General features: G+C 40.5%; 1 protein-coding gene across 4 annotated transcripts in view; it reads right to left on the bottom strand.

The window, feature by feature from the left end:
• Nucleotides 1-25,229, bottom strand: part of LOC119649189 — a 102,375-nt gene that overhangs the window by 8,149 nt on the left and 68,997 nt on the right. For all 4 annotated transcript variants that reach the window (XM_038051215.1, XM_038051216.1, XM_038051218.1 and 1 more), the window contains 2 exons: nucleotides 2,567-2,865; nucleotides 1,864-2,445 (listed from right to left, as the gene is read on the bottom strand). In XM_038051215.1, coding sequence (XP_037907143.1) covers nucleotides 1,864-2,445; nucleotides 2,567-2,865 — 881 coding nt within the window. The remainder of the gene's footprint in view (nucleotides 1-1,863; nucleotides 2,446-2,566; nucleotides 2,866-25,229) is intronic.

Here is a 25,229-nt window from a genome sequence, read left to right as displayed (position 1 = left end):
TGGTAGAAGATGGGGACTTATATTCAAATGTGTAGAAAATTAAGGCGAACCAAAAGAGTGTGTGGCGGGATGTGCTTAGTCCTCTACACCGATGGTGCAAAAACAGAAGAAGGTTCTGGAGCAAGAGTCTACCTTTCGGATAAAAACTGAACAGTTTTTCAAAAGTAGCAACCTGGTTGATTGGAGAGTGAATTACAGCCACGTTGCGATCTGCGACGATAGGCGAACTGCCCTGAAGGCGTTGAACAGTCTTTTGATCACAACAAAAATCGGAATATAGAAATCGTTTGAACTCTATATCTAGTTTCAATGCGGTGGAACTACCCTGGATAGAGAGATAGAAAATCTTGGATCTCTTACCAAAACAGAGTTCAACCGGGTTCAATGCCGAGACTCAAACCAGCAATTGGGGTGTCAGTTAGCCAACGCTACTGATGCTGTTGTCAGGAACTGGGAACAACCTTTCCATATGGACAAGTGGCGAAAAATTAGATACTCCAAACTTTTTCTGTCAGAATCAAACAAGCATTATGCAAAAGTTTGTCCTGTCCAAAAGCCGGAAGACATGCAGAGATAATGTTGTTATCCATCAGGATATGAATTCCAAAAAATGATACGCGTGAATCATGTAATGATGAAGAGGAATCCACGGAGCATTTCTTATGTGGCTGTTTGCCTATGGACCCATAAGGCGTCAGATTTTTTGTGCTTCTGTACACCAAGAGCCGTGGGTAAGATCGCATTTATTAGCGGAAATCATGCCATACATGACCGAATCTGTTAAACGAGGGCATTGATTGCAATGGACCACTACGGTCTGAGTGCTCAGAGGCTATGGTTTTCCTTCACCCCATACACACGGGCACATCGCTTATATAAATTCGGTATAATGGGCTTGACTATCTGTAACCAATGGGAGTAAGAGGACGAGAGAGTCCCCCACTTTACGTCCTTTTTCCCCAAATATCTTGGAAAATATTCTTCAACGGGGAATCGGCGCTTTCTCTACCACTAGGAAAAGTCCTTAGATTCTCAAAAACCAGGCAGCATGACAGCTGGAGGCAGTCTGAATAGAGACGCCAGGAGATAGCAACATGGGCTTTACATATGAGACCTTGCAGTTGGGAGCTAATGCTCCTCCTTCGTCTCAACCTACTTACCTACCCGGCTCAAGCCAGAAATACCATCATGAGCTTATCACTAATTTTTTAATTTAAAATTTGGCTTCCGATGTTATTATTCACGCAGTAATTCATTAATCTTAACATTATGCTATGTGAAAACTTACAAATAATCTTCTTCTATGTGGCAGGCGGTGTCAGATTTTGACCCACTAACTATTTCAAATTAGTTGAATGTAACGAAGTACATTAGTTATCAATACTGACTGACATTGTATAACTTAAATTTCCATCTATTTTCAGCGGAGACGCGACGGGACGTCAGAAGGTCTGCTTCCAAGATAAGATTGTGTTTTCATTTAATTTCGAACAAATAATGTGTTAATTTGGAATAATTGTTATCAATTCCAGAAACACTCATTATGTTGAATGTTATATAAGTGAGAGTACCTTTGAACTTGAGTATTTTTTAGTGAATTTACAAATAGATTCCCATGGGCGCCCACATATGGTCTTCATTGAAATGAAATGTCTGCAGCTTTTATTAAGTTTGCGTAAGGATTGGGTGTTGCTTAGAAAATAAGCAAACCACCTGTGATGACGGACAGGGAGCAAGCATTTAGGTTTGCTTAGTAAACTGAGTTGACCTTGGCTCGCATAATTTTTGTTTTATATTTTCTTATCATCGAGTGTTTGAATAAACAAAATCAATCGAAAAAGTATTTTTGAATAAGATACTTACTTATATCTCCTTGTCGTACATTTGGCCGAGCATTTGGTCCATTTACTCCATCGCGAATAAACTCGTCGATGTCTCGGTGGTAACTCGAAAACGGCTTTCTCCCTGGGTAGAACTCGGCTCGAATTCCTTCCTTCGTCATAGTCATCATCATATTCGAAGTTGAACTCTCCCGGACCATTTATATCCTTCACGTCTGACTCTTCCTCGTATTCAAAGGAAGAATCCTGAGGAAGAGCTTTTCTCCCGGTGCTAATGATCGCATCAAATGCATTCGCTACTTCGGGATCGTAGACTTGGAAATCGCCATTCCATTCCTTAGACCTAATTGATTTCACCTGTCTTCTATTGAATTTTTTCAAGTACAGGTCGCTTTCGTCCTCTTCTTCCTCCTTTTCCAAGTCTTCATAGTCCTCGACTTCGATGACAATTGGTTTTCGTTTCTTTTTGTATTTTTTGACTATGTAATCTGGCTCTTGCTCGACTTTGGGTACTTCCTCATACACGGGAATTCGATGTGGCGGGGAGGTTGTGTAATGTGAGTTGAAGGTTGAGGTTTCGAACAAGGAGTGGTCTGGATGACATCTGTTAGGAGATATTTGGTGTGTCATTTATTCTGGAGTTAATTAACGTGGCAAATCAAGTAGGTGCATTTAAATGGATTTGAATCCATAACGGAGATGTCAAAATTAAAACCTATCCTTACCTAGAGCACTTCCTTTCCTCACTATGCTTCGTCTCACCGCATTTCCGACGATTTCGACAATATCGTTCGCGACTTTGTCGACACAATGGATCACATGCACTCCATTTTGTCCATGGCGTAAAATACGTTCCCAATCTGCGTCGGTGGCTCCATTTTCTCGGCTGATCCAAATTGTGATGATGACCTATATCATGTCTTATTTCGGCGATTTCCTTGCGACTTGGTGGTCTGGGGGGTCTTCCGATAGCGTGTCGCACCTCGTCTCGAATTTGTGACTTGGCATCTTGAACGCGCGATGTCTGTAAGCAATAAATATCATTGTGAGGAGCATATTAATACCAAAAAGCAACTATAAATGTCTGTCTCTCGTGTGCAGATGGAAGCAACTAAAAATAACCCTCAATGAATTAAAAAGGGCTTGACTCTGCTGTCGGATATGTTTTCTGTGTTTAACACATGTTTCATAGGTTCAATTTTGCTCGTGCTTTGAAACGAATTTACGCCAGTAAATATTTATACATGCAATTATTAGGCAATTATGAGTACTAAACTGTTTTTCATTCAGTTGGATTTCATTACGCGGCTTCTGGCAGGGGTGTACATGTGCTGTGAATTTCCTCAGCATTCAATGGAGTCTGTCTCTTTTGATGTTTTCAGCCCAACAATATGTTTCCGCGATTAGTGCATGTGGCCAGGCCAAATGCACTGTTGCGAAACACCAATTTTCGGTCAATGTACGAGTATAAGTGGAAGAAGGATTCCCAACGGCCTAATAAATCAAACATTATCCGGAAGCATATGCGATTCGGTTTCCCGCATAAAAGTATGTTTAGATTTTCCCATCGGATTCAATACCGCTTGAAAAATAGCTCACACTCGTTTTTAACATAAATAGGTTAATAGAATGGTGCATGCTTTTTGGCCGTTCCAAAACTAGCATAGCAATTCCGGACGAAAAAACAGAAATTAAATTAAGTGAATTCTGGGATCATTTGGAATCCTATTACTTATTTATAGTAACTTAAATTATCTGTATCTGATTCTGATTCCCCCAGGAGGAATAGAAATTTTAATAAAAAATGGAGTAATGGAGTTTTCACCTTGGGGTCAGTTTTTCTGTGTAATTTTCACTCGGACCCGAAATCTCTCTACAGAACTTGCAGTGAAAAAAAAATTGGCAAAACCTATTTTGATCAACCTTAGGAAATAGAGGGACTGAACGGTAAAATACGTTTCAGATTCGGCACTGTAATTCTGGGTAAGGTACGATGATGTAACACCTACAGCCCTTCTACCAAAGCTTACTCTCACCTCTACTCTGGTAGTTTCTAGATGAGAAGCAGCGAAGCAGCGTATGAAAGAGGGTGAATGGCGGGGGCGAGGGTGACAGGGACTCGTCAGAAAAAGACGAATCAATGTTTAATTCATTACCCTAGAAAGACGTGAAAATAATACTCGGTAACTTTTATCTAAAGATCAGAATAGAGCTGGTCCACCGTGGAACCACTCAGGGCAATAATCTGCATAATACAATTAATGAGAACGCAAACAGGCTGAAGAATTTGCTTGCAACGGCAGCATGGTAACCTCATCGACTAATTTCCTAATAAATAATGGATGATAACTGCTGGTTGCTATTCCTCCGTTGTGGGGTATTGGGTCAACCACATCTACGTGCCATCCCTTGAGGTTCGCTGAAATGAGCTTCAAGTCTTCCCGGAACTTCCCGAGATGCCCACATTCTTCCTCTACTGCTCTGCGCCCAGTGCTCTTGTGAGAGTGGGTTCCACTGCGTGGCGTAGTCAGCAATGCAATTGTCGCCCCTCCTTAATGTGTGACCAAACCGCTGCCACTTCTGTCTTTGAGACGATTAAGTTTTTCGTTTGCAATGGCAAAAGGTCAGTGTGCTCCTTGGATACGACGCAGACAGACTTTGTGGGCTTGGAGCTTTGAGTGACAGTAGTGGTCACTTTCCATGCACTACTCCCATGTAGCACCACAGAAAAAATACTAGCATAGGACAATCTCAACTTGATCTTGGTAACTGTATTTTTAGATTTTAGGTAAAGCAGCGACAGTGAAACGAGTGCTAATAACTCGTTGAATGACACTAAAGTCACACCGTTGATAGAAACCAGCTTTCTACATATACAAATTGATCGACGCCTTCGATGCGCGTCCCATTAATGCAGCTAGAGAGAGGTGATGCTGACTCGTCAGACTGAAAACCTTGGTTTTGTTGGTGTTCATCTTCAGTCCAACTTTATTTGCCTCTCTCCGCCACGATCCATGGCATGTTGAGAGAGCACACAGTCATCTTCCACGTAGTCGAAGTATTTGAGGAAAGATGCCATGGTCCAATGAAATTTTCCACGTCCGTCAGAGAAGGCAGCATGAAGAAGGCCACTGATAACAAGAAGAAATAATATAGGTGATGAGATGCAATTCTGGCGGGCTCCGTTTTGAACATCAAATTTCATTGAGATTTTACCTCGTGAGCAGCACGTGCCCTTTTGGGCTATCATATATTACTCTGATAATAGCCATTAATTTTTCTGGAATGTAACTCCTGCACAGAGGAGGCGAGATACACTTCCTGTTCACGCTGCCTAACGCTTTACTCGAAATCAATGTAGAGCAGGTAAAGCGAGGATCAAAAATCCGCGCACTGTTCCAAAATGATCCGTAAGGCGTTAACGTGTCAACCGAGCTTTCGAGAAGCTGTTTTATATATAAGTAGAAGTGGCAGATTTGCAAGCAGAAGCTGCTAGTATGGTGATAAATAGTTCTGCGGAGATGCGTTGATGCAGTATGCGCTTCTGCTTTCCGCGGCATCTTTTGCTTCCCTGGCTAGCGTAATAACGAATTCCTTTCTGTCACGGTGCACCTTGAACGTTCTGCGATTTTGCTCGGTATTGTAGGTCGAGCCTTCGATCCATTCCGTTCATCGATCCGCTTTCACGTCTCCGCAGTCAGCCAGATCTTATGATACCCCTTTATGAAGTGACCTGCGTAGTACCCGAGAAAAGTATATGTTTACTGGTGGTCCATGGTGGTCCAATGATCATCGGGGTGTTCTCAATAAGATAACTCTCCCACTGCCGAACGACAGCTGGATCACGCAAACGATTTATGGTGAATTTGTTGGTCGCGGCCCTCCACCCTGAGAGAAGTGGTGGACGCCAAATGCAAGCGAGTTTAAGCGAGCAACAGATGGTGATTTCTTTCGAGGCTGTTGTCAGCGGCTCTTTATTACGCACATTAAAAAGGCAACTCTTAAATTTACAGCTGATTGCAAAGTGATCAGTGTAATTCCTAGTACGGTGTCAGTGGGTTGAAACCCAACAGACCTTATGGTAGGCTTCGTGCTCGAACAATATGTCTTCAATAACGAGGCGGTGGAGTTTACAGAAATAGACAAACCTCCGACAATTATCGATTCGGTCCGTACTCAGACCGTGTTTCCCTATCACATGGCCACACAAGGTGTTTTCAGAACCCGCCGCGAGATTCAAATTACCTACCGCTCGTCATCTTTAGAAAGCCTCTCGTAAGCTGTGTTTAATTGCTCATAGGAAGTATCCTTCTCTGTTATATTGGAAGCTTCTGCTCATAGCACTGTACAAATGTATTACTTCTAATTTGGCCCGCAATCAGTCAGAATCCTTTCAGAAAGCGGCTTCCAATTCAAGAGGGCGGGCTTTGTGGTGGCCGTAGTCGCGTTTGCTATTACTTGGCTTTCTAGAGTACTTTTGTGCAGTCTCACCATCATACTTCGCTTAGGCCCAGAATGATCACCTTATGTTGTTGAAATTCTCGCTCGAGTTGGAGAAAGCGACCGTTCTGAGGACCCTCGCTACCATTGTCGAGGATCATGCACACATTCGAGAAACCAATCATACTCCGTTTTCCATAGTCAAAGGTCGTGTGCATGAAGTTAGTTCCTTTCCGAGGTGTTGTTGACGTTTCGCTAATAGTAATATTTCCAAACTGTCAGACTAGTAACCCACAGCCTTACAACCCACAATTTCTGTACCCTTAGAGGTCTTTTACGACAGGCATGGAAAACTTTGAGTGTATTCTTAGTCCTGATGATTAGACATACAATTTAAGATCCCGTTACAACTTGATGAAAAAGCAGGATTGTAGTCCAGAACAAGATTTTCGCAGGACTGAACGGAGAATCTGAAATCGATGGACCCAATATTGGGAGGGGTTACTCAATGCAACAACCCAACATCCACACAACGAATGAGCAGAGGCCGTATATGAATCCGCCACACCACCTGCATTCGAAGAAGGCAAGGATGCACTAAAAGCGCTTAGAAACAAAAAAGCGCAGGGTGTGGATGGGATATAGGCGGAGCTGCTAAACATTAGAAATGCGCCGATGGTTATGAAGCCTCACGAGCTCTTATACATTATTTAGTCTGACAGTACTGTACTGGAAGATTGACACAAAAGTGTCTGCCCTATTTATAGAAAAGGTGACAAATTCTACTTTGAAAACTATGCAGGCATATCGCTGTTGTGTACATTATTAAACCTTTTTGCCCCCAGTATAAAAAGTACGGCATACGACGGTGCATTCTACGCAGCAAAGAAATTCAGGAAAGACGGACGGTTCCTTTTTCAATCCACATCGGGACGGACGTAGATCTTACTGTGATTTCTGTATCGTAAGTATCTAACGGAATTGGAGCCGAGAAAAAACTAGTAGTCGCCTCCCTTGAAAATGAGAAAATAGAATGCGGAATTCTGAAAGAGGAATTTTCAACGCCGAAGCTGGATGGAAGGTTAATCAGCGAAGTTCCCTTTATTTGGGGTTTTAGAAAGAGTCTGTTGTTCCTTGTAGACATAGCGGCGGTATGTAATTTAATTAAGTAATAATATTAGATGTAAGAAAGCGGGTTAGTATTAGTGTGTTATATCGGGACGAAAAAGAGTTATTGAGCTCTGTAGTCCTTTCCTGATGTTGAGTTCAATGTTTTTCCAGATTTGTGAAAGATAAAGAGAGTTTAGTATATGATATGATGGTAATGACTACTGGGAAGTAGTCGAGGGTTTCCCAACAAGGAGTGGGAAAGAATCAAAGGCCGAAATGTCAAAATGATATAAAAAATTGGTGATCTTGAATAAATAGGATTGAAAATGTTGTTTGAAGAGAAGGTTTGCGAAGATGATAAATAGTTGGTGACCTTGATTGGTTAGTTAGAGTGAGTTCAGTGGCGGATATTGAGGAAGGAAGAAAATACGAGGCGGTTATAGTTCAACGGTTGGAGACCCAGACGATTCTGGGGTCATAGTTTTGGGCCCAAGGGAAAAAAACATTGAAGAAATGACTGTACCATTCAAGGGCGGTACAGTTTGTTTGCAGCTGAGGTGATGCCAGCTATATTTTTTGATAACGCGGTGGTGAAATCGTGTGACACTAAGATTTTTGTGGGAATGGTAAACGCAATGAGAACGACATAAGAACTCATTAACTCAAGTCTGAACTAGGTCATTATTGCCATAGATTATTAGCTTGACAATTCAGGGGCGAAGCAGCAAAAACAGGGAAGGTCGGCAAGACTTAAGAAGCTCAGACATGTTTTGGAGTTATCAGACACAGAATGAGGATACGATAACTCAACTCTATCTTGAGTTTGACAACATAATCTTGCCATCGATGGAAAAGCTGACATCTGCCCCTGTCAATACTTTTCCCACAACGTTAGTGCCAGACGCGACAATGGCAGAAAAGCCTCAGTGTCGAATACCGCATGCTTACTGGAAGGAGTGCTGGAAATAACTTAATAAGGGGCTCCATAACGACATAATAGAACCGGGTGATTGTAGAAACAGTTGAAACAGAGTGAAGGAAGTTTCCGGTGGGTATTTTTGCTACCTGCATATTAAGCTCGCCTCAATGCCGTACCAAGGGTAGATGGTATTCCCGATAAACTTGGTAATTCCCGGAATTTGTTCATGTTAAACTAGGTACAGGGCTATCACCAGGCTTTGATCAATGAAGCGGATAGAGGGAAAACAGCAATGAGTTTACTTTAGTATCATGTGCAATTTAAGAAACTGCCGTTTGGCATCAAAACAGCATTTGCTTAAAGGAAGTCTTCGACGGGTTGGAGAAGTAGTAGCTTACCTAATTCACATGCACTCAGAATAAGGAGTTTAGTCGTGACTGACTTCCACGCCTAAGCTAGCATACCCGAATTTCGAGAAGAAACTCACGCTAGTAGCGGATAATAATAATAATCGCTGGCGCGACAATCCGATAGGATCAGGGCCTTAAAAGGGGTTAGAGCACTTCATTCAATATCGTAATATATACTACAGGATGCAAATCCCACTGCCACCAGCAAGATTTGAATCGCGAACTTTCATAGCCTAGTGCTCTAACCACTGAGCTATCCGGGCACAGTAGTGGATGCAAGCGGTTAACCCCTAAAGGTCGATTACGTATACTAGTAGCACATTTAACGCGGCCGAGAAAAATTTGTGTACGATGGAGCGATAGCTTCTGGCTATGCAATTGTCAATAACTACTGATGCTTCCTGCTGGGAAAACCATTCAAAGTTGTGACGGATTACAAACCGCTTAGCGAAGCGTAAAAAGCAAAGGACAGCAGAAAAAAATTGTCGGAGTACGATTTCAGGGTGATTTATCAGGCAGGAACTTCAGTAGAAAATGCAGATGCCTTAAGTAGGTCAGTGAGTAATGACCGCGAGGAGAGTGGGATGTGCGATTGTTTGGTACTGATTCGCTCAGAAAGCGAAGTGGTCAATTAGGCGCAGTCCTCTGGAAGATTAGGCCAGCCCGCCAAGCTCTTGGATGATAGCGTGTCAAAAAATCCAGATTTGGCGGCCACCAGGGTGCAAGCAAGATTTATGTTAGGATCAGGAGATTCTTAAGGTGAAGTCGAATCAAGGAAGATGTCTACCTTTTTAAGTTTGTAATGACACGGCCAGAAGACCATCCTTAGTGGCCGGAAACGACTAAGATGGGAAAGCTCTATTCCAAGTTCCTAAAAAAATCGAAATTGACCATGAAGGTCTGCTTGCAAATACTGAAGCTCCACCGAAGTGTTTCGTCGATAAGCGCTTGCTTGTCACTTCCCCGCGCGTCCCTCACGCGTTAATTTACAAAATTCGCTGGAGCTTCAGTGCGGATAAAACGAAGCCTTGATGGAATGTGAAGAAGCGTCGAAGATTGAATTCTCGCGATTCCTTTTGATTTGATTTAGGTTATTTTACAGTCTGCGAGGAGGAGCGTCTCGATTGACCTTTGCCTATCTGAAAATGCACTTGGGCGGAAGTTTCCCAACGCTTGGTGGACACAAGTTTTGGGGGATGGATGGTATTCCGCAGATTGTGAATTGAGAGTGAAAATTTAGGGAAAGAGGAAGAGTCCTCAAACTTTCGGTTATTTCGATTATTAAGCATTTATCTTTTTGCCATCCTTTTGATTTCTCATCTAATCTTTCCACCAGTTGCAATATTTTTAATGAAGTTTGCTTTTGGGTTATTTCATTTCAACGCTTTTGATATATCCGTTTTGGTTATTTTCTTATTTTTGGCCGATTTTGTCGTTTCTTTTGCCTTTTACCAATTTATGATTATTGCTAATTATTTTGATGATTGCTCTTCTATTTGATTGCTTTTGGTCGGTTTCATGTCATAACAAAAATGATAACCAGATGACCAGCGTCGCCTTCCTCCTTCCACGTTCACTCCAGGTCAATGGAGCTTGGTTGAGCTTGACCCTTCAGCGCGCCGCGGCAATTGATGGTAGTACGAGGCCACAAAGGGTGATCCTGTGGGTGGGGTTGGTCCTTCCACGCAGGATGCAAGGGCGAAGGACGTATGTATGGCTTCATGAGTTGAATTGATTGAATTGATTGGTTCGAGAGCAATTGTCTGACCTTCGACTCTTGATGCCAAAAACGTACTCAGTGCATCAAGCCTCAAAGCAAGAATTCTTCAACTAGTATCGCGTATGTATTAGACAGACATGAAGAGGGACGTAGAAATGACAATTTTTACAGACTCGAAGATAGGTCCAGATCCGAGAACTTTTACGGACATAACGACAGATTCCGATTTGACTATATGTGCAATTATGATGACTCGGACGGTAATGAATTGTCCTTGGGATGGACCGTATAGTAGATTGCGTATAAACAATCATAGCATCCTTGAAGCTGGCTTTTGATGGCACAGAAACATCTACCCCTTTCCGCGTGGAGCTTTGATTCACTCAACTCTACAGGGGGTTTTATATCTACTGTGTGATCATGTACACACCCTGCTCAAAAATATAGCAACAGATAGTGGTAGTGGAACTACAACCAGTCTGTCGGACGAATCGAGTGGACCTCTTTTCGTGAGGCTTTTCGCCAGCAGTTCAAGGGTTCCTTGGATGACTGAGATTCCATTAGACTTGTCCTCTTGGAAGGATTGATGCCATATTGCCATGAACATGCGACGAAGACGAGTAGTAATATTAGAGGTTGCATAGGTTATGAGGAAGAAAAGAACTCGACCTTGTATTATATGGCCCGGCCTCCTCAGACCTTCGCCTAAGGAAAGGTTTTCTCAATGAACAATCTGTGTACGCTCTCTGTTTCTGGCAGAAGGCCGTCTAATAGATGATGCTAGAGGGTAGTACAATAGGTCTAGTGTAAAGCCTGAGGGCTCGAAGTTGCGCTCCCAATCTTTCATCTTAACCTAACTTGCAGAAGTTATATATTTTTTTCTCCTTGGCTATGATGACGATGTTTTAGGACAAATCGTTTACTGTAATTCTCAATGTTTTGCGATTATCTACGGCCATGAGGGAGTTCAAGAAGTGCATACTTTCGTCATTCAGTTGAGTTGATTTTGAAATGAAATATTTGCGATAAGTATTCGACGCATGCATGCGTTCGCTCCTAAAAACAGTCATAGTTACTAATGTTCATTCTTACAAATGCGACAGCAACTTATTTCTAAGAATGCGAAATATCTTAAAATTTTAATAAAATTGACGAAACAGCGGCGCCAAATCTTTTAAGATATTTTTCACACCTCAACATGCTCTAGATCATGTTTCACATGTCCAAACATTCGCTAACTATTAAAATTAAGCAAAAATTTCACACAAAATCCCGGATATCATAAACCATGTTGTTTTACAAGTTTCCAGACAAATTGTTTTCACTTTCACAGTTCATGAATTTATGGACATTTTCAATGTCGCACGAAGGCTTTCGATTCAGACTGGCCGTTGGCCGGTCGGTGGACGAATTATTGACCGATTTGTAATGATTTATTAATGGAATTAAAGTATTAAAATTGTCGAGTATTAAATGATGCCACGTTTATAGTAAATTTTTGGCACGAATCCTATAATTTAAGTGCTTTGTAATTTATGTGATGCTCGAGCCTCCAAATTTCTTCCTGATGCGATATTTTTGGTTCTCGTGAATAGCAAAGCAGATAAATGTTCTTATTATTTTCATCATTCTAAATTTTGCAAAATGTTAAACAAATTTCTTCCAGGAAAATCGTAAAATTTTATTTATAGATGCGATTCTTATCAAATGAATTATTCATTGGTTAGCTACCACATTCGTTGACTAATGTTTGAATTTTTTGAATGAATCATACGGGGTTCGAAAGGTCTTTGAATTGAAGCGCTAGAATTTTGACAAATGATGGCAGTTAGGTTGAAATGAGATTGCTTTTTTGACGCATTTATTATTTAATGTGAAAAATTTATTGCAGTTACTGAATACTTAGACGTTTAAAGGGAATATTGCACACGTTTAAAGGGTGATCTTTAGAACCGAGACCTGTCAGTTTTCATCGTCTCTCTGGAACAAGTATTGTAACCTTATGGGAGTTTTAACACTATATTAAGGTGAGTTCTGATACCTTGCTTGAGAACATGACACAATGAATGGTTTCGATAGTTCTCCAATGGTTCGTTGATCATTGTCAACGCCGATGGTAGAGCTACCCCTAAAATATAACAAGTCGGGAAACCGGAAGCTGGACGCTTCAGGTACGAAAGGTTTTGTGTATTTCTTAGTACGTAGCACGTAATATATCCATATATTATGTGAGAGTATCCACTTTCGGGTGATATTGACATTTATAGTCTTCAATTTTCAAAGAAGCAACAAATTTGAGGTATTATAACTTTGTTAGTAATAGTGCGATTTCCACCAAACTTGGTAAGATCATGCTCTATGTTATAGCCTATATCACTGCATCATGGTACTAGGATGAACTTAAGGGGGGTTTCTAACCAATTACAAAAAATTGTAGTAATATACTATTATTAACTTTATTTAAACATATATCGGCATGGAAGGTATTTCGGAGCCCAGGCACCATATAGTGGCAGCCTCCTGATTTTTTTCAGATTTTTCGGTTTGGTAGTTTCTGAGAATGGCCCCCTTAAAGAAGTGATCACTTTCAACCCCCCGCGCTCCCCACTCTTCCAACGAATGTCAAAACTAAGATCGGCATCGAAAAGTACTAATCGAGACCTTTAATTTGATACCCCACATATTTGATGAAAAAAAATTGTACACCCCCCTTTTGCATGAATGGGGACCCCCCTCAGACAGAAAAAAAACCTAAAAAAAATTACAAAATTAACCGTGTAGGTTCGTCAGCATCTACTAGTGCAACAGTGAATTGCACAGCCGAAAGCCTGTGGTAAACTGGGATTGGAAAAGTGGGCGTGGGGTTTCTTTGGCACTTTAGTACTTCACGTGACCTTAATCCGGTACATTGTGACCGCACCAAAACTTGAAACACTAAACGGAGAACATTGTGAGAAGTTCGAGAAGTTTGGAAAATAAAAATTCCGGCTCGGCCGTGTGTAGCTCGACAGCCGGAAGATTCACGATAGATCACATCCTCTTTAGATACCTCTTCTGTTTCTGTTGATAATGAGACGTGCTTTTTGAAGTCCCCTCCCTACATCTCTTTTATGTATTGAACTACATTGATTTTCGAAATGTTTTACTAAATAGAAAATAACAAAAAGATATCAAATCTAAAAAGCAGTCTACGTCCTACACCAACGTTCGGGAATACAGAGTAGTTGACAGCTACTTACTTTAGTTCGTGAAGGACATTTCAAGTGTGACTAGATTCCTAAAGTTGTGCACCATAACTTTTGTTTGGCTACTTCGAATTCCGAGTGCAGCTTCAAAAATTTGTTGAGCAACCAGTGCAAGTTTTTGAACCTCGAATTGACTTGAGTTTTTTTTGGGGTTCAGTATGCTTCTTCCAAGTAAACCTTCTACCTAGGTGTATTCCCAAGTATTTTACTTCCTTACATATACATAGTTAAGCTGAACTGGGAACATGCTCGTTTCTTCAATGTGAAGGTGACTTGATTACACTTTGTTTCGTTGACTTTGATTCTCCCGAGGGCCAACCAATGCTCAACCCCTTTCATGTGATTCTCGAGGTCTCGACATCCAACACTAGGATTCGAAGGTTCGCAGAGTACCGCTGTATCGTCAGCAATAGTAAATGGTTCGCAGTATTTTCCAGTAAAGCAGAGGGCCGGGGAGACTACTTTGGGTTACTCCCGATTTGATGTTAGATTCTCGTGAGGTGAAAGTTTTTTTTTTTTATAACAAATCTGCTGTCAGTCAAATACGACTCGAGAATTTTATGGGTATTCGTAAGTATTTTTTCTCTCGATTTTGTAGAAGAAGCCTTCATGCCAGACCTTGTCCTCCAAGTATTATTGCACCTTGGATAGTAAGAGTTTCTCGGATACGACGTGACAAACACGGAGTTAAATGAAGTTGAAACCAGTAGTCTTTTTAGGATCAATGTGGTTTTGCAAGGATCTTAAGACAGTTAGGGTGCAATTTACGGAACCACTAGCTGTGGGTTTGGTTGAAAAATGCCTCCCAAGAGTTGAGGAAAGATTGAACAATCCTGGCTGGTGATTTAGCGTTAGATATTTAGGACCATCTTATTTCTGACTATGTAATTAAAACGATTCATCAGAACCTTGAACACAAAAATTGGTTGATTATAGAAAGAGAATTCGGACCTCCTCTGATATGAGCCGCAGAAAGTACTCGATAGTTCTGTTATTTGACAACCCGAGTCGTTTCACGTAAATTATTGATGTTGTTATCCTTAATAATAGTAGGTTTGAGCGGGAATTGTTAGAGAAAAGGGTGAATTATGAACCACTGGTTCAGAAAATCGAGGAGATGGTTGTAGTTTCCCATAATATTGCCAGTTACAGGTCTTCCTCAGTCTTTCTCCCGTTCAGTTGGGGGTTCAACTCTTCTTGTTTGTATGCCCCATTTTACTTGGCCATAGCATGCCCTGGATAGAGTCGCGAAACTGTCAAATCATCATCAAGCATATAATGCTTTTTGGTCGTTTCCAATCGACTTCGATATTCAGACCAATGTGCAGTCGACAAATGAGTTTTCATTAGCGCAAATTACATAGTTCCTCTGGGCCGGTGTCTTACCGCAGAGCATATCAGATGAGTTTGTGTAGCTCACGGACAAACGCCTTCTCTCAGAAATGCAATATAGAGAGGGCTATGCGGCGCAGCGTGTATTGCATTGAAGTTTTGCATTCCAGTCTTGACAAACACTTCATGATATGGGACAGAAACCGGATTGGATGGTAATTTGAATATTCTGCTGAAGCATTTTTCTTTTCGTATATTGGAACGGTAGTGCTCTACCCTACTCAGTAACCAGATTAAAGAACTCACTGAACATAACTGTTGAGTCCCAGTTTTTATCTTTCTAGAGCTCATCTGGGATGTCGTCAGGTTCTGTAGCCTTCACCGATTTCATTCGTGAGATTGCTTCGTCGACTTAAGTGGCACTAATGAGTTTACGAGTAATTGCTCTAATCGCCGGCAGTACTTGTGGAAGCAGAGGGTGGACGAATTCCTCCCTTGAAATCTATTCGAACTATTCCCGCCATCTACCCTTCGTGGCTCATCGATTTTCCAGTGAAGATACATAGCATACAGGCACGTATTAAGTTGCTTTCAAGTAGTTTACTTACAACCTGACGCCGCCCTTGCTTCAAGAACCTTTACCCATTTCTCGACGTTGACCGGGGCCCATCCTACTGTGTCGACTAAGGTGAACGATTTAGCATTTTTTCAAGGCTTTTTAAATGACATGATCATTTTTGTAATGCCATTGAATGCGTTTCTTTGGTCGGCGAGTCGTGGGACCGTAGGAATTAGCATAGTGGAATAACCCCAACTATAATTTATTTATCTCTTTTTCTGATCTCCGCATTTTATTTTTATTTTACTGAGAATACCACAAAATACACTGCCTCAAATCCCCTTCCTTTCTCTGGGCTTGGGACCACAAAACGATGTAAGTAAGTGTGTCATTTACAGGTATTGTACCTAAATCTCTCATACCTTCCCAAGATGTCCTGCCGTTCTCACACAGTCTGGTGCAAACCAAGAAAAGTATACCATTTTGTAAACGTACGGTGTCGCGGGGAATCCTTGGTGGGTTTTCAGAATAATTTACCACCGACCACCGCCACCAAAGCTTTTTTAAGTAGACCCTACGTCCGAGTTTAACAGTTTGGTATTGGCGAAAGCTTCAAAATGTGACACAGATAAATGCGTTGTTAATGTTTGAGAGGAAATCCTCAGATAAAATACATGAAATTGCAGGCCAACATGGGAGGGGGAGGGGAGGGGGCAGGGGTAATAGCATGACAATTAGAAAGGGTCCATAGTAAATTTACGTGCAGTTTAAAGGGGCTCTCCATGCATTGAAAGGAGGAATGTAAATTGTTTTTCACCTTATATAGTTATGTGGGGTATCAAATGAAAGGCCTCGGTGAGTACTTTCCGAGACTGAAATTAGTTTTAACACACATTGTAAAGTGCGCGAATAAAGAACCAAAATGTGCGCACTTTAAGTGAGACAAGACTCATTTTCGGAAACTACCTAACCCAAAAATCTGAAAAAAAATCAGAATGATGCGGTTATACGAAATTTAGGCGTCAAATTATGTCCAATTCCGATATCTCCTCAAATAGGTAAGTAGGAAGTATACTATCAACTTATTGAAGTTGCCTGGAAAACCCCCTAAAGTTCATCATAGTAGTATCAAATTTTGCAACAGCATAGAGGAGAATATTTCGAAACATCATTAAGGTTCTGTGGAAAACACTCATATTAAATCTAGGGCTCAAAATAAGTCCCATTCCGAAACCTGCTTAAATAAACCTGCTAATGGAACGGAACTGTCATGGACTCATCGTTCCTCACAGAAGGAAACACAAAACCTTTTATACCTGAAGCTTCCAGTTTCCCGACTTATTATATTTTAACATTAATTTTTTTCTCAATCTAGAGCCCCAATAATGTTTAGCATATTGGAAACGCGATGATGAGAAAGAATCATAAAAATACTGCGTAGTAGGGAAAGGACAAATGAATTTCTGTAGTGCCTAGACTTAAGACAATAAAGGGACAAGATGGCTTATGTGTCATAAAACCACGGTCACTACAAGAGCTCCCCAGACTTGCTCCATGAGAGATAGCTGATGAACAACACAGACACGGTTATGAAACACGCCCTCGCTAATTCGGTCGGCCTTGGATGGACACTTATGAACTGAACCTTTTAATGGTTGCTTCGACCATGTTGGTATTGAGAAAGTGATGAAACTACTGTATCGTATTGGTCTTAATATCGCTAATGTTACCGATAATTGCTCCATTTCATCTGTACTGACAGTTGTTCTCGGTCATAAATATTTCTTTCCCGTCAATGTTTGTAGTTTTGTTATTATTCTATTTTTTTTTTTAAATTACTGAAGTTTGTCATAAATTTTTATGCTGGTTTGTATTGTATTCTATGTATGATGTTTCACTTTCCAGTTTAGTTTTTGCCGCTAGCTTCCGGGCATTTCAGATCAAATCATTCATTTCACCTTTGCCGAGTTTGGTCTTCCAGTGTCACTTAAGTGATCGTTTTGAATCCGTCCTTTAGCATTGACGATAACCGCTAGTGTTGGATCATCTTCTCAAAATATTCACTGTAGGCAAATACACACAATTTACCTCATCCTCTTATTCCTTTTTCGTCACTCCGGCATGCCATATATTTGACATGATATTCGACTGTGATGGGAAAGTGATGCGAACTAGAATTTAGTCTTCAGAGAAGCCAAAAGCGAATTGTATGTTCCTCTTGTTCCTATATGATCCCTTTTTTGCTGAATACCAATTGGTTCACAGGAAAACAATCTCAATAATCTTCTGTCTTTGAATTGGTTGAAGAGGTGGTGCTAGAAGCTCGGATAACAATGGTGACAGTTTTAATTGAAATAAAGAAAGTTCAGGAAGCGTATGCTACAAAAAGGCATCGGAGAAAGCGAACAATGAACATCGAGATTTAGTTACGTCGGCGTTTTACCGATCTTCCTTATTTCACTGTTATTATTTTACTTATAATTTTTTCGAAACCGGATAAAAATCTTGGGAGATATTGGGAGAATTTTTAAAAAATCACAAATTGACCACAATTTTTAAAACCTTCCAACAGCAACGACCTTTCAACCGTCCAAACTCTCCAAAAATAGTCACAAAATAATCGGAGTTCACTTTGGGTTATGAAATTTCTGTGACCCAATTCCTACAACTCAACAAATTGAATAAAAGCGCCTCTAATGTCGCAAAAACTGAAATTCAATTGCGACCAAAGTGAAACTAATGATCCTATAACAAGGCAAAATCAGAAGTCAAATAACTATTTATAGTGCACAAACCCATATATCATTTTCGAGCGGAATTCAAAGTCAAGCCTCCGAAGAAGGCGAAAATTGTCACTGGATTTATTTATCTTGATCTAACTTTTCCATTCGATGGAAGAATTTTGTTATGAAATTTGTTCTATTGATTGTGTTGATGGTAGCTTATAAGTATGTACATAACTTAGGGGTGCAGTCGCCATAATCACAAACCTTAATAACAACACTTTATCTTGGAAACTGAATAGCTTTGTGTTGTGCATTTTTTTGAATGCACTCATTTATTAAGTTAACTTACAAATAGGTCGATCAGAATAACTTGACGGTGTCGACGAATGGAATGTTGTCTTTGGAAATGACTTACATTGAAAAAATGCACTCGGTTATTACGTAAGGTGAATGAGCAATCATAGAATGTAGCTTTATTTGGAAACAATTTCCACAGAGATCATTTCAGTTGTGGAAAGTCCCCATTCATCTCTTTTATAATGGATGCAAAAAGATTTTAATCTTTGCTCTGGATTCACTTACAAAAGTTTATGCCTCTAACTAAGCCAACTACACGACTTTTCAACTTTTCCACTAGAGTCAATCAAATTTGGTTTTCTCTTAAAAGGTCCTATATAATTACCATATTAAGGGCAAAATATCTCCCATAAAATCCTGAGAAGTCATCCAAAATGAAAACTTGACAAGCTTCGGATCCGAAAGTATTACGGAATCAGCTTAACATCCCTCTCCAGAAAGAAGGTAGCAGAAAATATTCATAAAAAGAAAATGTCTGTTTTGTTTACCCTAGCAAGCAGAATCCTGTGGCAAATTTTATTAAAGTCGGTTCTCTGTCTGTTTTTTTTCCTTAAGCGGAAATCTTCTTCTTGCGGCGTGTGGGATTATAATCACCCTTTAATTCCTCTTCACTATCCCGCGGTTCCACTGTAGATTATTACGTCCCGGTGTGGACATGGCTCTAGTCTCTTTTGTCACCTATCGATTGTATTTGCAAACGCGCCTTTCTCGACTCGACAGAATCCGCCCTACCATGTGGTTAACTGCATTCCAGTTCCAATGACTTCTCTACATTTTTCCTTTCTTCTGCGAATCCAGGACAATGTAAGAAGATATGCTCTTCCAGAATACCATCATAGTGGGAATTGATTGCCGTGACTGCATAAGCCATTTTGTCGGAGACTCACAGAACACTTTTAAGGCACTTCAATAAACCGAACTCTTCCTTTAAGCATTGTATGCGGTATGTAGTGCATTTTCCCAAAATTCACCACTAGCTACAAGCTGGCTACAGGTGCGCCGCAGTCTCTCAACATTTGGCATCATCCTTGCCAAAACCATTCTGATATTACACGCCTCTTGTTTGAAATTCAACCTAGCAGTAAGCACAGCTAATAGATGCTGAACATTATCATTAGCGCAGCGGCAAGTATATTTCGTCTTCGTTGCAAGAATAGTCAGAATAGCTGGTTTCTTGATGATTGTAAGCTGCAAATGGAATGGTAAAATTCTGTACACCGGTCAATATACAATAGTAATCTCATGGGAGGGCAACATCAGTAGTGAGATATTACGAAGTCTGCCAAGCGGAGAAGCGCGTGAATGAAAAAAGAAAACCAACAATATCTTTGAACTCGAAATGAACAGGGAACAACCGCTCCAGGCAAGTTTGTTTTGAGAATAAATCGATGGCCCTCCTGTCGAAATAAGAGGGGAATTTGAGTTCCGATTACATTGGTAAATTGCTCAGCAATCATATAAAAGTTCTAGGCAACACCTACTCAAAACGACGGGCAAATGTAACCGCTTGCTAAGCATGGTTTGAAAACCATAGGGATCAACGCTCACTGCGAACGACACGCACGCCACTACAGAATACTGTGTGGTGTATTTCCAAGGCATACTTTTTAAATACACTCGTATTAAATTACTCGTATGTTTGGCTTAGGAAAACTTCTCTGTTTACCTTAGACAACAAAAAGACCAATTTACTCGTCTGTCAGGCAGACAAAAGTGTGTGTCTGTGTTTGACAAATGTCCGCTTCGGGTGAATTTCTAATCCAGAAAAACCTCTCTCTCAGTCAAACAACTGTACTTGTGTCAAACCAATGTCTGTGCCTGCGGAAATTAGAGCCTGAAAATAACAATCGAATGCAAGAATCTAGATAAGCAAACTTTGGGAGAGGGATATTTATGTTGAGCTAAAAGCAATTAAATTCTAGAAATGTAGAACAGAATGCCATAAAAAGAATGAACAAAGTATATGAAGATATGTAGACAGCTGGTATACCGCGGGGAAGATTGGGTTATGTGCAGACTCCGCAAGAAAATATTTCTAAAGAAATACTTCAAACACTGTTAGCTATCGCAAAATGTGTTCACCCTTTCGGACACTTCAGTTCCCCACGTCTCATTTACCAAGACTTCACGTATCCTTATATTGGTGCATACCAGAACCTAAAACGAACCTAATGCGCGAAATAAAATTGAAAATAAGAAAAGAGTGCTGCGATCAGGAGGGAAGATCCACGATGGATCACATCCTGGCAACCAGGCGTCGCAAGAAGTAATTTTTCTTCCGCATATATCGATATTTCGGGAACTACTTGATCCCTTCTTCAGTGCCCGGTGCATAATGGAAAGGAAAAGGAAAACTGCTAATTAATTTTTGGCCCGAATAGTGAAACCAGAATTTATTTACCGCTGGAACGACAACAAAGGCGGCAATGCTTTTTTTTAAATTTGGTGTCAAATCGTCTTTTATCGAACCGGCATCTTCCTACCAACAACGAGATCCCCGCAGTATCCCAGCATTTGTATGCATAAAATTTTACCTTATCCCGAATGGCGAAAACAACAACAAAAATGGTAAATGATTATTTTTAAATATTTGAATATTTCATTGTTATTATTGGAAAAATTTAAATGAATTTTAGGGCTTCGCAAAGTTTAAAAGATGAAAGGATTTTGTGAATAAAAGTATCAAAAGAAAACTGAACTGATGATTATTTGTAAATTAATATTTTAAAATATGTGTCAGAATAGGAAATAGGGAATGGAAAGGAGGGTAATAGAGATATTGAAAGAAGTCAAGTAAGAAAATGAACCAATGCTTCCTACCTCCAAATAAAACTCTCGTCACCTTGTCACAGAACAAAACGAACTAAATAATGCACCGGTTGCGAACCCGCGGACACAAAGTATTGCCAATCACTACGCCTAAAGCGTAGAGAGAAATTCCGGGGCATCGTGGACATTATGCAGAAAAACTGTAAATATATTGCCTTTATTCCGGTTGAGCAAAAATCTTAGGCTGCACACGAGTAAAAACCAGATGAGATAGGTAGTGGCAACGTCAGTACTGAAAACAAGGACAGCAACACCACGAAATTGGACCTATTAAATTTTCAAATTGGTCAAATGGTGACGAAATCTGTGTGCAGTTATTGGAATCCAAGAGAAAATATTTTAGTTTAAAAAAAAATTGTTTTCCTCTATAGACTCTATAACTCTATAGAATCAAAGGTCCTACTATTGAAGACGATTACCTTGCCAGTCCGGAGGCTTAACTTCTTTCCAAGCAAAATTACGAGATGTGAGCCTATCTAGGTTCCCATAAGGAAGACGGGATGGTGTGTAGGGAGAAGATGTCCTGAAATATATACGAGTGAGATAATCCATTTCAGAAAGCCAATAGGGACAATATCTATGGTAAAAAGCGGACAATGTAGGAGACCTTTTTTCACATGGAGCAACAGCGTAGGTCTGAATAATAAATATCTGTTAAGGATATCGAATTGTTGGACGTCGGTTATAAAACACTTGGACTGAACATCTGATCAGCATTGTGCTTGCCTGGGATTATTCCTCCTAGCTACTCATTCACAGCTCAAATAGCTGATATACGACATTCACTTTACGATCCAAATTCCTCTGTGGCTAATGACTCCTGCGTAGTAAACGATGATTTAGTTTTAAAATTTTGGGCCTTGAGCAGCAAAGACTATGCAGTCCACAAATGTGAGGAAGTTTAAGAAATGAAACCAACAGAATGCCAACCATTTGCTGTCAAGAAAAAAAACCCCTTCCCAATGACAAATCTAAGCTATATAAATCAAAACATTGAGGTTTTTGTTACAAGAAGAGACACCACTCTCTGATCCATCTAAACAAGGATCGAAAAAAAAAGCAGAACGAATCATTTCTCAGTCAACAATGCCTTCCCTTCAAGGGGAAAGAATGAACAGCCAACGCTTGCAATCGCATTACATTCTACTGCGGCAATCAATATTTCAAATTTGTGGGGTTCCAGTGTATCACTGTTCTCCACATCACTCCAAAATGGGGGCTTCCGCCGTGAACGGTCACTCATACATATTCAACAGAGTATCCAGGATTCACAAACTTGTTTCAAGGCAATTTGAAAGCACACACCTTCAAATGAACAGACGCTCATTCAAAGCTGAAGGGATGTCACAAGATCTATTACGAAAACACGGAAACTAGTGTTGATAAGCCTAATATGTTTGAGCTACGATATCATGCCCAATTGTGGGAAGTCGAGCGTAGTAAGTGGCGTGACATTGGCATTGCGCTGGTCAAGGAAGCAAAAGCTGCCGCAGATAGTAATGATTCCCGAATTGTATACCGCATCACGAAAGAACTTAAGCGTCAAGATTTCAAAGAAGATCAGCCACCTTGAGCGCGACAATTGCGCATAAGCCAATTATCCGTATATTTATTGATGTGGATAAGAAAGGGTGATATTGTTGGCCACGTTATGCAGTGGAATCCACTATCCTAATATGGCCGACGAGGGGGTCGCCCAAGAACACCTGCAGAAGAATAGTGGAGATGGAGGAAAGCCCTGGACGGAGCTAGAACAGACTTCTGTAAACCGCCAATGTTTAGAAGTACTTAACGCACTACCCCACATTAAGGTACAAATGGCAACCATTTATATTCATAGAAAGGGTCTAGAACGGTTAATATGCAACGATAACTGGTCACCAAAAAAAACAGTTACTCCGACAAGTGATCGTTTTTCCAGCTTTTCGGGGCAACAAAGAGTAGTGGTTTACTGTTCGCGCCTAGCAGAAAATTGCAATCTTCACGCTCCTCAAAAGATATGTTCCAATCCATAGGAATTACGACGTCCCCGAGACTGTATCATAAAGCTGGTGCAACAAAAATTCTTTACGGGGGAAATTGACTGTTTAGATAGGAGGAAATCAGTACCGAAATCTAGGTGAGTTATCCCTGCATCCCTTTGTAAATATGAATGGTATTCTAAGGGCAAGAGAGAAGATTACAAAATTCAGATCTGAAAGAGAATGCAAAACATCCAATGCTCTTTGCCAGAAACCATGATTGGCAGGACTCAACAATTGATGGAAAATTTCCAAATAATCCCGCCCCCAAACGTATTGTGTCCAGTAGAGGCAGAACAGACCAATCCGACAACTATCAAGCGATCCCAGTTTTTTTGAATCATTAACTCCAGGACTGATCTGATCGTCCAACAGCTTTTATCTCCTCCGGCATCATATTCCGATGATTCTATGAAAACTGGAAATATTTAAAGAAGATAAATGAATACTGCAGGAAAAAATGGTTTGTTGGACAAAATGGAAGGTTGAAAGAAAAAAGCCGGAGATTGGCTGTATCTGCTAGATGACACCGACTCCCCCCTTATTGAAAGAAATATATGCAAATTGGTATGCAGCCATGGACTGATGGCCTATTTCCAGTGATTGGGACTTTCACCACAAATCAAACACTACATGAAGAAAAGAAATACTCCTAACGATCCCATCATCTGTATTTACAATAAAGCGACTTTTCTAGCGACTGTCCATCGTGTCGACAAAACTGACTTTTCAAATAGCAATTTCTGTTCTTAAACGACAGGAAAGCCTTACTATAAATAAGTCCATCTGGCTGCGCTCACATGTCGGTTGTCTACGAACAATTCATAATAAAATTTACTCAACTTCCTTATCGGATGTAATGCCTTGCTCGGGACTAAACCGTAGTATCCAGCCAGTGGACTATTAAAAATCCAACTGCAAATTACTGGACCCAACACTCTTTCCAGGATGGGACTGACATGCATGAGAACAAAGTTCTCGATCTCCCACTTCCTTTTATATGCACATTCATCAGCGTTATCTAAACCTTGTGAGCTGCTCGATTCGATAATCAAATATGACAAACTCGTTGACATTAACCATATCTAATTGTAGACAAGCCGACATGCATTTAATTCAGAATATATGAACCACCGCAGAATTACGATCAATTATCAGCCCACAATGTTGCAGCTGTTAAGTCTTGTTAGCACTTAAGCCGAACTATCAATTATTCGCAGCTACCACAACAATAGCCGACATGATCATAACAATTAATTTGCATCCTGCCTCGATTCTACGCTTCATAAAACTCTCCGTATTTCATTGACGCCGGCCGATGCGCCATGGAATGCAACTCTTCCCCCGACGACATGATGGTCGATGATTATATCGGGCTCAAAAACAATGTGCCATTAAAATTCATTTCAAATAAACTGCTCGCACTGACCAAGTGAATGCCACGCGGATCGGGGCCTTAGAAGACTGATTTATCTGGAGGAGAGAGCTTCAATTCAGTCTTTATTGATTCTATTTGAGATCGATGACTTGGCCAATTTAGGAAGTCATAGATTGCAAAAATTTCGACCCCAGACGAATTGCTTTTGAATTCCACTTAAAAATAACTTGGCCATCCCAGCTAGGTATTTAGATTTTACGTCGAGGAACGACATTGTAAAATTATGATAATTCCTCAATAATTGTTTGCTTACCTTTTGATATAAAAATTTCAATCACGATC

The sequence above is a fragment of the Hermetia illucens genome, chromosome 2, assembly GCF_905115235.1.
Source record: "Hermetia illucens chromosome 2, iHerIll2.2.curated.20191125, whole genome shotgun sequence".
NCBI lineage: Eukaryota > Metazoa > Arthropoda > Insecta > Diptera > Stratiomyidae > Hermetia > Hermetia illucens.
This window is presented reverse-complemented; position numbering and strand designations above follow the sequence as displayed.